The sequence below is a fragment of the Dermacentor andersoni genome, chromosome 11 (assembly GCF_023375885.2).
Source record: "Dermacentor andersoni chromosome 11, qqDerAnde1_hic_scaffold, whole genome shotgun sequence".
In the NCBI taxonomy this organism is placed as follows: domain Eukaryota; kingdom Metazoa; phylum Arthropoda; class Arachnida; order Ixodida; family Ixodidae; genus Dermacentor; species Dermacentor andersoni.
This window is the reverse complement of record NC_092824.1, coordinates 83,408,911-83,426,870: the sequence shown is the minus strand read 5'-3', so window position 1 is coordinate 83,426,870 and position 17,960 is coordinate 83,408,911. Positions and strand designations below refer to the sequence as shown.

The 17,960-nt window shown below is 43.1% G+C and overlaps 1 protein-coding gene and 1 long non-coding RNA gene across 6 annotated transcripts in view; one reads left to right on the top strand and one right to left on the bottom strand.

Annotated features, from left to right (window-relative positions):
* LOC126518346 (histone acetyltransferase KAT6B-like) overlaps positions 1-17,547 on the top strand; it is a 35,880-nt gene extending 18,333 nt beyond the window's left edge. For 2 of the 3 annotated variants that reach the window (XM_050168193.3, XM_050168194.3), the window contains 7 exons: positions 1,748-1,922; positions 3,613-3,725; positions 6,366-6,447; positions 8,357-8,422; positions 8,780-8,870; positions 10,201-10,333; positions 12,612-17,547. In XM_050168193.3, coding sequence (XP_050024150.1) covers positions 1,748-1,922; positions 3,613-3,725; positions 6,366-6,447; positions 8,357-8,422; positions 8,780-8,870; positions 10,201-10,333; positions 12,612-12,752 — 801 coding nt within the window. In that variant the 3' untranslated portion in view covers positions 12,753-17,547. The remainder of the gene's footprint in view (positions 1-1,747; positions 1,923-3,612; positions 3,726-6,365; positions 6,448-8,356; positions 8,423-8,779; positions 8,871-10,200; positions 10,334-12,611) is intronic. The other variant, XR_008609858.2, reaches the window with a different exon arrangement.
* Positions 1-17,960, bottom strand: part of LOC129381739 (uncharacterized) — a 57,926-nt gene that overhangs the window by 25,377 nt on the left and 14,589 nt on the right. Inside the window, exon 3 of one of the 3 annotated variants that reach the window (XR_008609859.2) lies at positions 6,454-6,650. The exons of 1 other annotated variant lie outside the window; for it this stretch is intronic. This is a non-coding gene — a long non-coding RNA (uncharacterized lncRNA). Of the gene's footprint in view, positions 1-6,453; positions 6,651-7,117; positions 7,403-17,960 lie in introns of those variants that run through there. One more of the 3 variants, XR_008609860.2, reaches the window with a different exon arrangement.

Sequence of the window (17,960 nt, the reverse complement as noted above, 5' to 3'; positions counted from 1 at the left end):
TGAACAAAGTACTGTGTAATAAATCATTAAATAGACATTATCGAAATTGTTCAATGGCAGGATTCAAACACAGGATTCCTTCTAGCACAGAAGCCCGATATTGAAACCATTACGCGAAGGATGCACGTATCGACAAGCGACATAAAATGCCCTTGTGCTATTTATTGTGGGCAAGCCCTCCCTTGAGGCGTTTGGGACGTTTTGATTTGGCCATTTCGACAAGCTGAATTGTTGCAATTAGTAGCGATTACGCATGTTCGCAGCATTTTCTGCACTTCGAAAAGCATATGTTGCTCTGAAATTCACAACGTCCGAATCCTCAAGCATGAAGATGAGACAAATCCATGTACTTCCCATCATTCCCATGGTGGCTGAATGACTGCAGCGCCAGAGTTTTCTCTAGTAATTATTGTATGAAACTCTATGGTAATATACACAATGCACTGATGACAACGTTTACGTCTGAGATTACTTACATTACTGGTGCGGGGACACGTCATGCGGACTTAAAAAAAGAATTTGCAGTCTTTCTTTTTTTTTTTTATCAGAAAAAAGGACCACACAAGACCTAGGTTGCTATATACGCTGTTATTGGTCATTTTTCAGCATATTCTATAACCTTTGCATTAGCACCTTATTGAATAAGTGAGGTCATAAATGTTAATTCGTTAAAATTTAATATTAGTTTGTTCAAAATGAAAAAACACGACTGGCATTAAAACTAGCCTGTCAGCATAGAGTGGGTGCTGTTGACGGAAAGAGCCCTAGGTTATTTTTTCTTGGCCACATTTAGTTGACACAACTGGTACGTAATTTAATGTTGGTTTCTGAAAAACGCGTGGGCTTCCTTTAGCTTCATGCTGCAGTCGGGTGGATGACAATTTTTCCGTCATAAATTTTGCTCGCCTTGCGGCCTTCCACAGAACTGACCTGCCATAACCTAACAGTGTTTTGCTAAGTCAAATAAGGAAGACGTTTTCTTCATATGCCCGTGTTTCTTTCACATTGATGTTTGCCAAGCTGCTGAAATATGTGTATTTACTGCTCCAAAACTTACAATTCATGCTCCAGTGCTCCAAAGCTGCTCCAAAGTGCCGAATTTGCTGCTCCCAGAGCTGCTATGAAAACTTTCTTGGCCACTTCCATCCCTGATTACTTCTGCCTTCCTGTGTGCGGCATTTAGTGATGCGCATCAAATGTCTCAACATTTTTTAAGTGACTCGACACAGTTGCTGCAAGCTACATCTTGATGAAGGAATAGAAAAATATGTGCACTTAGCCAATGCAAAAATAACACAAACATTACTGTTTCGGTGCTCGTATGAGTCCCTTGACCACAAATCCTTGACCTTCGCACAGGCAAAGTTATGCAATGTTTCTTTGACGTTCAAGCTCAATTCATATGCCAACAATGTATCATGAGGGAGAAATCTGCCTTGAGGCAAGTTACAGCAACTAGCAAGCTAGTTCTGTACCGTTCGACTTGCATGTGTTAAGCATGCCACCATCTGAAATGGATTGGATTGTTGGAATGTTGCATGGACTCTTCCATGGTCCACAGCTGGAATGTGAATTTTTATTCGTGGAGAGAGAGAAAAAGAATGATGCCTGTTCTGTAGGAAAGTGTTGCCAAAAGTCGTTGGTCAGCGACACAGCATATGCTGCAGTCGTGGTGGCCGTGCCGCAAAGTCTTGCCTGACTAATGTAATGTTGTACTATTGTGCTTATTGGCCGTATGCGACCACAGAGGATCAAGAAGACGCATGGGCCGGACTTCCTGGAGAACCTGGACAGTCCGACGATGGATGTGACCGAGTTCTTCGAGGAGGACGAGCCGCACTGCTTCGTCTGTTACCTCTCTGTGCCGCCAACCAGCAATGACTACAAGGCACTGCTCATCTGTCGAGACTGCAACACTAAGGGTTAGTGATGAAACTGCTGGGGGGGGCAGCACACTTGTTGGCTCCGAGTGACTGTGATACCAAACTGGTGGTCGCAGAAACTTTGGTGCTTCATTTTATTTAATGATAGCTCTGTTGGGGTTGTGCATGCTGCGCTTAACTAAGTGTAAATTCACAGGAGACTATGAAGCACAGACAGTAGCATTTTCTTTACCTACATGAACGTACACATATTATAATAAGTACAGTTTTCGTAAGTGTAGTCTTCATATTTAGCAATATAAATGCGACAGCATAATAAATGTGCTGCCCCATAACAGCACAAAACTATGTGGGAGACTCTGCTTACACCTGTTGCTGTGACCTTTGACAGTCTCTGCTGCTAACATGCTATGGTTAGCACATATTATGGTTGTGGTCTCTGTATGTATCATACTCATGGAATGAAACGTGTCAATTTAGGGCTGATGCACAAACTTTCATTTCCATCATCTCCAGTTTGTCTGTCATTGGCATAGTTTTGGCTTGTACACTAAGATCAGAGTTCACGTCATCTTTAGTAACCAGATCCATAGCAGCATGATATCACCCTCATGAGAAATTGCACATATGGGGTGTTCTTTTCAAAGTTTTTGTTGCGTTTTATTCCATGAATACAGTACACAACAGGTGGAAACACCAATGGCCCTAAAGACTTTAAGGTTTCCAAGTCACTAGGTATACTGGGGCACCTAGGTTTGTGATTACGATTTTGAAATGTTCAGTACCCTGTATATATGTGCAAAATATGCCATTGTGTGTGGCCACCAGTAATTGCAGTTAATTGAAAAAAATAACCTTTTATAATTGATTAGAACATCATGGCCAAAGGTTTTGAATGCGAACTGTGAAAAAGTATAAGTTTAGGTGAGAAAATGCAATTAAAGCAGTTGGGACAGGGCAGAATGCAAATGCATGTTGTGCTGTGTTGATGTGTGTCGGTAGAGTACGGCACACATTGGCTGCAATGCTAGAGACAGTAACCACTCTTGGACAGTAGTGGTATATTAGTCAACCTTTGAGATGACAGATGGCACACATTTAGAGGTGCACCAAATGTTCATGCTTGTGTGCTTCTCTCGAAGCACAATTTCTACAGTTTGTGCCACACTGCTTGTTTCCACTGCTCTCGTGCCGTGCAAAAAAGTTTGACATTCTTCTTTTTCTGGACAACTTTATAAATCCTTTTGCTTTTTCTGGATATGCAATTCTTTAGCTGTCTTAAACTTGTGTAAAAGCAGCAATATGCGACTTCTGTTTCAGAGTGTCAATGCTCTGCCCAACCAAATGGAGGCTCAGAAGATGCTCCATTATACACACACAATGAACAATGAGGATCTCGCACTGTCTCAATATTTCGAAAAATCGCAGTGGCAAAGCCAGAAGGAATACAGCTCCTACTCGTGGCAGTTATTGGGTCGTGTTGAGTTTTTGTGTGTGCGCTTGCTGTTATATGTACAAAAACAACTCAAAATCAGTACTGCTCTGCAGCAGTTTTCTTTTGACTGCCCTTGAAAGAGTGACAGTTTAGCCATCTTCCCCAGTTCAAGGAGCCATTGCTGTTAGACACCCTCGTTTGCTATCGTGCTTGCAATAGTAATGCCCGGTGAGAACAGGGGTTCGGCGCGACTGACACGCCGCGGCATGTGCTTTCGTCCGTTTCTGCGTGCAGCTCATCCTTCCTGCCTCAACTACTCTGCGGAACTAGCTGCTGCGGCCCGGCTCGCGACATGGCAGTGCGTTGACTGCAAGACGTGCTCGGGGTGCAGCGCGACTGCGGACAATGTGAGTAACTCCCGGGAAACGAACAACCATAGCTGGTGTATGGTTTGGCACTGATGTCACTGGAGAGGAACCTAGACCTGCAGTCGTTCAACCACAGTGGCAATTGCGAACAGGAAAATCAGAATTGACTGCAATGTGTAGCATAACACTGCGAAGTAATTAACAAACAGGTTCTTTAGAAAACGTAGAAAATTTAACCTTGCAAGTTGGAATGATATTTCGTCCTAAGACAAAGATGAATTTTTCTTTGACTGCACACATTTCTTAATTCTTTTTGCAGTGTCCTCATTATCAATGTTCATCCACTTTGTGTGGGTTCATACAGAAATAATTCGTCAATTGGAATTACAAATAGTAAATTAACTTTTCTGCACTTTGGTATGACTGCTTCGAGAACTGCGTTTTGTGGCTCTGTTAATTGTTTTATGTGGTTCAGCTGCGCTGCATGCTGGCCTTGCTACGTTTCTAGAGCCTTCGAGCATCTTGCATTCACAACTAACTCATTCTCTGTCAGATAATTTCCTGCACTTGGCTCTTGACACTATTAAGTGTACATGTCATTACTTATGGATGACATTTGGTTAGGGGCAGTCTCTGCAGCTGGTCACGTTTGATGTTCTAAACAATCCCTTCTGTGCTATCTAATTGCCCGAAATGTCGAATGGTAGCACGTAGAAGCGGAATGATTGTAATCATCGCTATACAGTGGCAAATTAGCTTCACAAAGTTTAATGTGGAAACTCACAGTGACCATATTGCCTCACGAATTGCATTCCCTCTCACTATAAGACTTCTTTATCGCATTTCTGTTGTTGCACGAGAATGCGCTCGTGATAACAGATCAAGCATGATTTCAAAATGTAGTAATACTTTCCTGACAGCTGGGCCTGTCATTTACCAGTTTGCGGGCATGGTAAAAGATGATGGTAGCATGTTCTAGAATTTATCTTTTCACAGTGACCACATGGGAAAGATTGGAAGTCGCATGTATAAAAGCGGCTGTCCAAGCACACTTGCTGCTATCACTTTCGCAGAGTTGTATCTTGGTTTAGAGGGTGCACATTTTCCCGGCTGCTGGCCTGCCTGCCTGCTTTTGCCCATCAACACGCGTCGTGACAGTCGGAAGCCAGAACGACTCTGTTCAGATAGATCTCTGTACTGCCCCATCATTCCCATCTTGGCAAACCTGCTGTACTAGCAACATGTGCAGGCACTGGTTCCAGATCTTTCTCTTGTGTCCCTAGTGCAAAACGCTGTGCCCGTATTAGCACTTCAAGATTAACAAGGGCCACTCTTCCTTTTTTGATAGTAAAGTTGTCAGTGCAGTAACTGACACAATAGTAAGCATGAGGGAGATGCCTTTGCTCCTTCACATCAATGCAAAATCTGAAAGTAGCTGCAGTCGGGAAGACAACTGTCATCATTGTACTTCTGGGTTCTAATGTTAAGGCAGGCCAAACAACTACAGAGGACATGCTTTATTTGCTCCTTTCTTATCAGGAGCTTATCACAGACTTCCTGCCAGATTTTCATTGACACTTGGTTTTGAGAAGATAATAGAAACTACTAGAGTGAGTGTGATATAGCATTACTGTATGGTAACTGTAACTGCAATGTAGGCTAGTTAGAGGGCAATATAGCAAAATTTCATTAGGCTTATGAATGAGTAATATATACTATTCAAGCAGTTTTGACAAAGCTAAAGGGCTGGTAATTGTATAATTATTTATTAGAAGCTTTTAAACAGTACCTAAGAAGGCAACATGTGCGCCGCCTTGTTGTGACCACATATGGCGCAAGTCTGAATGATAACAGATATCATGCTTTTGAGGCGATAATGATAACAGCTTCTGAGGTTTTTCAGCGTGTTAGAGGCACCGCATAATCTCTGAGATCATGCATGGAAGTTGCGCATTTTAGGTCATGCTTCACTTCCGATTAGCGGTAATGGCAGCTTAGCTGTTTTTTATACTGAAACTAGGGGGGAAAAAAACAGCAATTTCTTGCAAGCTTTTTATGACGCACCTACTCGTATATCAAATGTTAAATTTTACACTAGCAAAAACTTGGCTTTTTAAGAGTTCCAAAATTTCACTTCCATCAAAAATTGCTTTTAAGCTCCATTCAATACTCTCTATATCTCATTAGGGTACGAGACATAGGAAGCGAAGAACAGACAGTAAAATTTCAACTCATTTTCTTCCTTAGCTGCATACTGCATATACTGTCACCAAACCTTGATCACCTTGCAATATTTCGCACCACTAAATAGGCAATTTATAAGTAATTTGTCTATGTGGTGTTTCTTTCTGAAATTGTTATACTCTATTTAGTACTTGAATTGCATTAATTCAGCGTCAGTTACTTTGACCTTTTTGGCCAGACCATGTTTGAAAGTCCTGAAAGGCATGAATTCTCTTGTAGAAAGTGGCTTGCTATGTGCTGGATAGTGGATCATTGAGCTAGAGCAGACCACTGGCTCTTGATCGGCAAACATCGCCTATTATAGTGCACCGAAAGCAACGACTGTGCTCGGGTTACCACAGGAATTGCAGCCAGAGTGGTAGCGCTCGTGTATGATGCAAGTCTTCATGCAGAGCCAGGCAAGCCCTGTTGGTGTCTCCTCTCTCTGTCTTCCAGGACGAACTCATCATTTGTGATGGCTGTGATCGAGGTTACCACATGGTGTGCCACAGGCCGAAGCTGACGCACAGGCCACAACGTAAGTGATCCACGTCTACAGTCTCCTTGAGGTTATGTATATGGTTCGTTTCGCACATAGCCGGCAATGCTATGGAAGCTACACCATAGACGTCTCACTGCATATATTTGCCCATGCATCAGGCAACATTGATGCCTTAAGGTAGCATGTGTGGGTTTGGTGACCAGTTGCTGTCGCCCAGATAGATCACATACTCGTGACACCTGCGGCAGAAAAAAGACGTTCCACATCCACCGCCAAGGTTTGTGCGAGTGGTGGCGCTGGCTAACACTCACAGGGTTAGTATTAGCGGTAAAACATAAATGCCCCAGAAAGTGGATGGGGGAACGACGCCGCGGTAGCTCGACAGGTAGAACATCGCACACATAATGCGAAGACGTGGGATCGTTCTCCACCTGCGGCAAGTTGTTTCTTCATGCATTTTCATTTCCATTAATTTAGCATTTCTTTAACTCAGTCAGTAAGTACAGTTAATTTCCCCTATGTTGTCCTTGGTGTCATAGTTTGTTAGCTTCTTATGATATGATACTACCTAGTAACATTCGGCTTTGGTAATGTGAGTAGATTTCTGAGCCTGTACAGAGCCATGTTTTTTTGAATAAAGATCATAAGCACAAAACTGTGTTAAATTTTCTGATATTCAATATTAAATTCCATCTTTCCATTTTTTTTATTCGATTCAATATTTGATTCGAAGTTTATTATATTCGGCATTCTTAGACCAATCTAATCAGTAGTCTACAATGTGCCAAGCAGGAGTGCAGGTAGCACAAAAGAGGCCTAGGCGATCACATAGGGGGACATGGCGGCAATATTGCCCAGCCTTCTGGAGTGGGCACAGGTTTGCATGATGGTGTCTGACCTCTCTTTCTTTTCTCCTGGTGTTTCCCATTCATTACATAAAGCAGGGCGGCAGAAAAGGCACAGAAGGACAGCTTGAAAAGCCCTCAGCATCCTAAAAAATATATCAAGGCAGGGTAAAGAAATTAAAATAATGTGCAGCATGCGTGGCAATAAAGTGCAGCACACACACGCGCGCGCACACACAAAAAGGCGCCGTAGACACATGCACTTGAGAATGCTTCGACTTCTGTGGAGTTGCTGCAACAATCTCCTATGGAGCTCCTGTAGAGCGAGTAAAAACTTTATTGGAAATAAATAAAATGAGGCGCGATGGTTGGGGCCCCTATTCCAGGGCCCCACAGGCACGAGCTGGGCATGGTCCAGAAGCGCCAGTTGGCTCTCCCGGCCCTCGTCCGCATCCACGTTTCCCACTACCTATTCCTCATGAGTGGATGTTGGTGGCTGTAGAGATTTTCTGGGAGCTCTCCTTAACTCGTACATGGAACTCGCAGCTGATGATGGGAGACAGCTAATGTGGCACAATCTCATGAGCATTGCTGAAGTTAGGGGTGCAAAATTTTTTGCGTTCTTCTAATGTGTACATATCGTGAAATTGGAACCGCCTTCCCACTAACATCATTTTCATTGCAGGTTGCTGTTTGTTCAGACAACATTTTTTCCTGTCTTATTCCTTGGTTTTTTCTGTTGGAATTGATTGTACCATAAAATTATCGCTTTATGTTTTTATTAATCTTTTTTTTTTCTTTCCTTTCTTATGCTACCTGCCTGTTCTAGTTGCTAAAAAATTTATTATGCCCGTGATAGCAGGTTCTTTAAATATCTTTTATGTTTATCTTGCTTGTTTTACAGTTGCATGACTTGACATATTTTTTGATGCTGTTGAAGAATCTGTAACCTCCTTTTTTCTGCAATGCTTTTGCGCTTAATGGTATATGAAATAAATAAATGAAAACACATTTTTTATTCCTTCATTTTTTAAATGTTCTTAGAATAGCCCATTCTGCAGTTTTCAATCTGTCTAAATCTTAAAATTAACTCATTGCAGGCAAGTGGCTGTGCAAGGCGTGCTGTGATGTCACGAAGAAGACTGCTGGTGTCAAGATCAAAACTGGTAAGCGGCAGCAAACATTTAGGCTGGCCTTTTGTGTAGTGCCTTCCGTAATGCATATCACCATCTTAAGGTATTGTGAGCTTGCTTACTTATTTAAAATTTCGTTACAGGCCTCGTATGAGGCATGGAGTAAGGGGAGCATCACAGAACGACTAGAAGAGTATATGTAATGGGTATATAACGGAACATAATATACATACATAATTAATAGACAGTATAAAATTGTATACACAACATTTCATGCAAACATTAGAGCATTGCACAAAGACAAAAGATACAGTTCTTTCAGCAAACACTCTACAAAAATAGCCAACGCAATGTCATAGGACAAATGTGCAACTCTTCTCTGTGGTCCAGAAGTGGACAACTCAGTGGGGCTCCCGACACCATGCGACTCCCCCGTGCCAGACGAAGAGCTCAAGGGCTTCGATGGAGAGCACACTGACCTGTAAGTTATTGAAGTATTTTTGTGGATTCCTGTGGGTTTGATGGTTGGACTGTTTTACCGCAGAGATTACTTTTGTGCGTTCCTGGGTTTAGGTTGCATTAAGCATTCTTTGTGGTATCTGATGGGTCTGGATGCTTTGGACAGTGGTGATTGGACGGAAGAGAAGCGAGTGTGGGTGGTCTGGAAGGGAACAGCACTGAGAGAAGGAAAGTGCGAGGTGCGTTTGTAGCATGGTGCTCATTGGTTGACACAATCAATGCTGTCTCGGGGTGAAGGGAAGACCCTGCACTGCAACGATTGGTCGTCACAAGCGATGACGTCGTCAGGCCAAGGCAGTGGAGCAAATGGGAAAGTTTTTGCTGACGCCGATTTCCACAGTGCATGGAATTGCACAGTTTTTTCTAAAGTATAAAAATTGAATTGTCAGGTTTAACATCCTGGAACTCCACAGTGGCTTATAAGGGACACTGTAACGCTGTAATTAAGGGCTTCGGAATAATTTTGACCACCTGGGGTTTTTCAGTGTGCACCTAAATTTAAGTACCCCATGAATGTTTTTGCATTTTGCCTCCATTTGAGTGAGACTGCTGCGGCCAGAAATGGAACTTGCTACCACGTTTACAGCGGCACAACGCCATAGCCACTGCAACAAGTCTTATAACTGTGCAGTCACAAAAGCTGGTGAACCACAGACATGCACACTTTATGATAATAAGGTTGAAAGACTTGCTGCTGTTGCTTCCTTTATATTAATAACAACGATGTGTTCTGTTTGCATAATTGTAACCATGCCTTCCTTGTGAGGCAAAGTGAGGATTCTGGGACGAGCAGACCTCTGCGGTTTCACTGATGTTTTAACTGAAAGCACTGGAGGTTTTGCAGCCAGCTGGAGAAATGTGGAGCAGTGATCGGTATGCTTGCATGTGCAGTGGACTGTTGCAATATTCTGCGTTTAATAACATGCTCACTTCTGGAAGAAAAATTAGGAGGAGCGTCAGTAATGACTTTAGTTAGGGCACTAACATTGATCGGCTGTTGTGAGAAAACCTACATGAAATTTTGACATCTTGTGCAGTTAGGTTATCGAATGAATGACCACATCATCATGTAACCGTGATTTTGCATGAAGCTTCAGCGCATAATTTTTGAGCATATTCTCTGCCAGTGACTCGCAACCACCGGTAGTACGTATGACAGTTCTACACTTGTCAGTGAAACGAATGTTTAGCAGCCATTCCATGTTTGCAAGTTGGTGATGTGACCAATTAAATGCTGTTGATGAGGTGTCGCTGCTGAGCATGTCATTGAACATACTTTCATTTCTTCCCAGGTCGGCATACTACATAGCCCTGGACAAATACCCAGATGTGGTTCCTGATGCCAAGGACTGGTCTGTCGAAGAAGTCGAGAAATTCTTTGTGCACATTGGCTTCCCAGAACAAGCGGTCGCATTCAGGGACCAGGTGAGGAGAGGCTTGGATAGTAAATACGTGGGAGAACCGTGACTTCTGGGTAGGGCATGTTCATGAAAGGAGCATGCCAAACACTGTGGCTCTCAGAGGGGCCACTTCTTCAGACAAAAGTCCCCATTAGCAGTTGCCTGGCACCGGTGGTTCTCAAAGGCGGTCTGCATGCTCTTCAGGCTGTGTTGAGATATTTGTAGGGTCCGCAAAAGCATGACCGTTACTACAACCTGCTCTTTTTGTGGCCAAATGACAAAGGTAACATGCAGAAGTATATGTGCCAGATGCATTGTGGCGATGGGTTTGCACAAGGATCACCCTATGAGCAATGTTCAGGAAAAGGCACAACACGCCTTTGCTCCACAATGCACAAAGGTGTTACGGCAAGGTTCGTTGACTCTCCGGCACGGCTTAGAGAAGGCTCTGGAGTCAGATTGCCAACAAGCTTAGGTTTATTGACCCGAGATACAGCACTGTGTGACAATCACGGCTCTTACTGGCTAAGGCTCACCACTGTACTGATTGAGTATGCATGCCCGTTGTGTAGCGCTAACTGGGCAGCGGTCCATCAAGTGCGACAATGAGAAGTGGTGGGAGCAAAGCTTTCACGTAACCAACTCGTTGCAGGCCTGTGAGCATCTGCCACAGAAATGAAGCGCTCAGAGGTTGAGAGCTTGAGTGGAGAGGGCACCCGGGGGCCGCCACTCTGGAGGCTGCCACTCGGGAAGCCGATCAGGGATGTATGCTTGCGTGGTGACTCAATGCTTGGAGAGAGAAGCATGGTTTGCATGGGAAATCAGCTTCGGCACGTTACCTGTGCCTGCCATGTTGCCTTTGGTATGGCGGTTCCCGGAGACCAAGCTAAGCACAACGCTCAAGCTGGGGGACAAGGCGTGAGAGGCACCTCGACTCCCACAGCATTTACATTCTTTTGCATTTTTCAGACTTGATTACTTGTGTAATGCTGTAGCGCGAGATAGTGAGATGTTCAAGAAAGTCATGCAAGTTTCCCTGGATTATATATTCTCTTTTCCTTAGTCACATGTGGTGTAATAGCTTGTATGCTGAAAGCATTCTTGGATATTAATTCGTATCCAATAATGTTGTCGCAAGAATACTTCACTTGGCTACCACTTTTAGACAATGAGTCAGTATTTAGCCTTAAATAAATTGGGACATGTTGTCTTGCTGTGCTTCATGCCCAGTGTACAACTGTGCATAGCTTTAATGCAGAGTTTTTTTTTCCACACATAACTGGCTATAAGCTACTTTCTATGCATAGACACGTGCAGGGCAATATTGTGACTGCTTATTTTGAAATGCAGCAATGCAAAGAACTCGTACCCACACTTTACTTGGGAACCTGAACTGCCATTTTATGTACAGTCTAGTGCATCATCATGTATACAACAAAAATTGCATTTTCAAGCGATTGCACTAAAAGAAAAGCTACACCATTTTATTTGTCTGCTTAATGAAAACCTTATGATCTGGTTCTTTTTTGATGGCCTCACAAGAATGATACTTTGCGCTCATAAGCATGATAGATGGCTGGATGATAAATTTCTAATTTTTATACACATGCCACAGTTACATGCTCGTTTTCTTCAGTCATTCAAACCAAATGCCATTGAAATCTGCCTGCTTAATTATGCGAGCTACGGAACAGAGGCAATGGGCTTGGGGATTTTAGTGCCCTTTGATTTCACTGGTCAGTGAAGGCGAGCACGTGACTAGTATTACAGAACTCCACTTTAACCCTTGAACTCCCACTATCTTACCTGGAAAACTGCAAAACATTTATCACATTTTCTTTTACTTCCCCAAGGAATGAGCATGTAATGTGCTGATTGAAAAAAAGTATTAAATATATCCTGGTTTTCGTACTCGGGGAAGACATTGAATAAGAAACGTTTTGAGTAGGACACACATACACATACATTTTATATCATAATGTACGAAAGGTTTTCAATAATATTCTCTCAACATATGACAGCAGGACAAATGTAAACTACAAAATAATATGCACAAGTGCCCTAACTAAGAAGGAGGCATTGGTATGTAAGCAGACGCGCGCACATTGTTCACAGTGAATAAAACAATAGAAACTGCAGTGTGGATGAACGGTAGTCATTCTCGGCGATATTGGTACTAATCGGTAGGACAAGCACAGTTTGGACTTGGGGCCTATAGGGTTAAACAGCTTATGTGAATTCTTGGATTTGAAGACGAGTCACATCAGAATAAACCCTGCTCGTTTATTTTCTCCCCAAACTAGGAAATCGACGGCCGGTCTTTGCTCCTGTTGAAGCGTAGCGACGTCCTCACAGGCCTCTCTCTAAAGTTGGGGCCTGCGCTCAAGATCTACAATCACATCAAGAGGCTCCAGACGGGGTTGCCAAACGGACACCTCTGCTGAAACCAGACCAGTCACAATGCACCCGAACCTTTCCCGTTTGTTCACAAGTATGCGCCGCCATTGTACATATGTAGTCTACGAAGGAAGCACTCCCAACCACAAGCGAAAAAGCTTCGCTTGTGAGCAAGTGGTTGGTCGGGACGTTGTTCTTTCGTCATGTCTGTGTTGCTGAGAGACTGTTGTACTCGCAGAGTTGATTTCAGTAAAGATTGCGAGGTTGGAGGAATGCCATAGGGCCAAGTCGAAGCCACATTAGTTAGAGCAGGTCACTGATGGCGAGAACGAGATTAAAGTATTACAACGCAAAAAAAAAAGACGAGGCATAAAGCAGGAGCTGAGGGGCACACAGAATAGCAATTGTCTAAGTACCTAAGCTTAACGTTCCAGCACTTGAATTGTAGTAACCACATACCTTGGTTCTTATCTTATGTCATTGTTAAACCAATTCTTTTTTTTTTGTGTGTGTGTGTGAGTCCTCTATTGTATATATACATTTATTCAGTTATAGGTGATGCCTAGTTGGTTGTCAGCACTCCGTATGCCCCTCGTTTCCTGTCTTGCGCCTTCTTTCTTTCCCGCATTGTAATATTTAAGTCACGTTATACAACTTTCCCAAGCCTAAACCTTACTTAAAAAATAAGTTTATGTTTGTGGATCCACACAGAGGTCTTAGTAACAGTCGAACAGTAAATTCAAAATGGGGATATACGCTTTACCTATCAAAGGTCTGAACTGGCTGACAATACAATCATCCAACCTAGCAAAGGTCTGGTGGATTGGTTGGCGATAGCAAGCTATAGAGTACTTTGGAACCCAGTGCAAAGGTCACATTAAATAGAAGACAACACCCTGAAGTGTGATTTGCCCTCTATGGCGTTCATTGGCCTCCCACAACATTTGTCCTTGATCCCACTACTGTTCGCCACAGGCATTCAACCTGAACACTTGTGTTTCAAAAGGCAACCAGTTGTTACCTGTTTTACAAACGAGAGTTCACACTTCGACATAACTGTGAAGAGTGGAGGGTGCATCTCCTCTCTACAGGTTCTACAGCGCCACCGTAGACCATGAAGTTCCGCTGCCATGTTTAAACAAAAAGGAACTGCTACATGTGTACTCATTGATGGGATAACCAACCTTCATTCAGTTTGTGCTGCAGGCCTATGCTGCCAACAGTGATGTTCGATTTGGGGCTGCTTTTTTGCGTGCTACATTGCAGCTTCAGACATTTTTAAGTCCTTTGGACACATCGTCCTTGTTTTATTTAAGCATTCTGCATCGCAGTGTTTGTACGTTCTTGTTTTTTGTTTCTTTCGTGGTGTAAGAAAGTTTTGGGGCATTCGATTGTCATTGGCATGTTGTGGGCAGCAGAGCGAGATTCGTTGCAACTACAAAAGACGACCCCGTCTCTGGGCGGGGTGCTGCAGTTGTCAAAATGCGTGCAACTTTGTTGCCTTTAGTGCAAAAGGAAAAGAACTTTCTTCAAACCTCCCTGAAGCAAGTTTGACATTTGCTGCTGTGTTGTGAGGCATTTAGAGTTGGGAAACCTTGCAAGTATACTTATGGAAACTGTGCATTGTTGGCACAATACGGGACTGTCCAAGTGCAAACCACACATACAAGCTCTACATGAACTTGTGCTTACCTCCTTTAGGTCTTCTCATGAAACTTAGGTTGACGGCATTTGTGCTTCACTGAGTAGCGTGCGAGAGCTGCAACAATCTAATACTTTGTGGCTTGCCTTTTCATTGAATATACTGTATTTTCGTGCGTATAACCTGTCCATGTAATAATCTGCAATTACATTTACAACTCTCATAAATGGCAAAAAGGGTACCCCTTTCCCCTCCTTCCCATTCACGCAAATAACTCTATTAAGTGTTAAAGTTTTTGTAAAAGCAATCAGGCACAAAGTGATGACCCAGAAATAATTTTGACTGATACGGTGATGCATTGCCGCTTTCACTGCCAGTTCCTATTGAAATACAGTATAGTAGCTTCAGAGCAATGTGAAGTACATTCGTAAGTAAACTTTTACTTTTATGTGTGGCTTTATCATTGTTCACTTCATGTTCCTATCAAGCAGGACCTTATGGCAAACTTTCCGTATAGAACACACACCCCACTTTATATGTAAATTTATGAAGTATTTTTAATGCAGATCATACGCACAGAAATATGGTAGGCATGCTGCCAAGCTATTGCATATTTCCAGGTGGCACAGCGACGCCTGGCAACATTGCAATGCCTGGCTGCATTCTGGCGGGCTGTAGTCAGACTCCGGTGCTTGTCTTGGCTTTTGCCGATATATTTATGTACAAAGTAGAATGACTCAAATGAGAGTGGTCAAAGGGATCAAGGAATGTATGAGCTTTAGAGGCATTAGCATAGGCAGGCGCATTTGAAGCAATTTAGTGTCGCAACCATTTTTCAACGCGGGGACATCTCCACTTCTCCGCCAGCATAGCTGTCTTTTGGATGTTTAGCCAAAGTTTCCTGCCACATGTTGCACACTAAAGTTTTGTGTGGATTCTTCAGTGCAGCTGTTAATGATGGGCTAGAGCCACTCATTGTGCTCTACGAGCATGCGTACATGTTTTATGCAACATTATTTCAGCCACGTCAGCTGCCTTACTTAGTCCGATGCATTTTGCGTCGTCTTGGAATATTGAACTGCATCACACTTTCTTCGCGATGGCGTGCCCCTGGGTGCAGCTACTCGGCTTCGACTGCACGCTTGGAATTTGTCGCTTTTGCCCTCGAACCCTCGAAGTGTTGTGAACGACATCGCTTAAACTCCGTTTCGTCACCAGCAGTTGCGACTGCAGTGAATTCGTGAACAAAACTTCACTGTGCAACACGTGGTGATTTGCCTTTGCATAGTGGATAGTGGGGTGGGCCAAGCTGAACTGTATATCAAAGTTTGTGCAATAATCATAGATGACGGTGACAGGTCTGTGCACTTGTTTTGTGTGACTTGCAGAGTCAATGCCATGCGTGTGCTCAAATGTGCAGAGACTGTGACAAGATTGGCCACCTCTTGCCAGAGGCATTGCAGCGGCTTGTAGTTACAATGCAATGTTTTCCTCCTGTGAAGTTGAAAGGGACATGACCAGCTTATTCAGGTGTTGGCGAGATGGTTGCTGTACATAATGTTTATACAACACAGCATAAGCTAGCACGTCATTATAGTAGTTAGCAAACTTTCTTTATAGCTTTCCCAGAAAAGCACAAGGTGCTCTGATACTAATGTACGGAATACCAAGCTTCGTCATGTTGATTGTGCCATTGCTAGGGATACAGTTTTGAAGCAGGCCAATAATCAATTTAATTACAAGAGTCTACTGTTATAAAACTGATTGTGAATGATCACAGCATAAATTAGAAGAAAAAGAAAGCATCAGCCACAGTAAAAACTAAACGGTTGAAGACTACGTTTCAGCAACCTCACGGGAGCCTTTAGAAGTACTTCAGTTCTTTGGCGTTTTAGTTATTTGCTGTAGGGAGCATCTTTGTCTTCTGCTAGCGCTGGAACAGCTATCATTGCACAATGCATGTATATCGCCCGAGTCTTGAAGCTAAGGGTACCTAAATTGAGCTCAGTGCGCCTACATGAGAAGTTTGTTAATTTCCGTGCGTGGCAAGAAGCAACACTGATACATTATATCGCTGCAATGTTCTCCTGTCCGATGACGACTTAACCATGGCAGCATGTGCCAGTGTTGGCTGTCCCTCCCATTCAACTTCAAATCACATGGCTATTGTACCTGTAGAAACATGACTGGTACCACAGTGTAACAGTCGCACGTAAGCTGGGCCCCATTGACTACGAGAGCTGCTCTCGCGTGCCATTCTTTCTGTGTTCACATCCCAGCTTTTCATCGTGCAGCTTAGTTGCAAGCTATTTGATCATGTGTGAGCACGATGATGTCTGTTAAAAATGCTATCAAGTTGTGTTGAATGTTCCATGAATAAGGGAGCCTTATATGAACTACTTTTCAGCCAGGCTCATTTGTGCCGGTATTACGTACAGAGGTGGCATTCAGATAAAACAAATTTAGCACAGCGCAAGTGCTCTACCGTTGCCCCTACTTTCTTGGCCACCCGCCAGCATTATGCATACTAGCCAAGTCGCACCAGGTGTACACATGCTATGGACAAGCTAGCGTGCATAGAGCTGGCAGATAACCAATATGGCAGGGGCGATGCTGTGCATAAGGTATCTCATGCTGTCTTTTGCATGCAGCTCTTGCCTTTTATTCGGAATGAATCAAAAGTGTATATCTGTTTCTGTGATGCTGGACTAAAGAATGCAATTTTATTCATCAAAAGGAACGGTGGCTCCCTCTATGCCAAAGAGTGAAGCATTCGCGAAGCAGGCTGTAGAATGTAGAGTGGCCACTGTTCTTTGAAACAAGAAATTTTAATATTTCCACCAACCATTGGCACAAATGGCCAGTAATTTTTATTCACTTGCATGCAGCAGGCACGTACGAATGTGGTACTAGATGGAATTTAACACTGAATGCAACCTCCACATGAAATGCAAGTGCAAATGAACAAGCAGTCAAGCTGGTGTGCTTGATTGTTAAGGCCTTGTGTGCTGTACTCCCTTACTGAAGCAACATAGAATATTCTCGCCTGGCTGTGAGATTCGCCTCTCTTTTTTTTTTTTTTTCTTGTGTGCCATTGAACAATTTTTCACTTGTCATTGTCACCTGCCTGGCGAAAGGGCGAGAGCATTGTATAAACAAGACAGACATATATGTTGAATAAAGTTTGTTGAATAAGTTAATTCTGACTCCTGCAGACTCATGAGCAGCTGCATTAGCAAAACAATGCAAGAACATTGCACAATACCTGTTTTTATTTGCACATTTACTAATTGCACTGCTTCTTGATGCGCCCATTTTGGCTTAGAAAATGTTTTTAGGCCATTTCAGTTGGTGATAAAGCTTTCACACGTACAGCTGAACCTGCATAGAGCAGACTTCCAGTTAATTCAGCCCTGTCTGGACCGACGAAATTGATCAAATTATTTGGCGGATCCAATTAAACCAGATGCAGAAAAAACGTCGGGACACACTGCTGATTCATTAGGCAGTATATGCGCAACGCCCCCAAATCAAATGCGCACGCACTTTCTGTGAAAAATAATGTAGAAGTAGCACTAAGGCTCCTAAAAAAAGTAGAAATATAATGCACACA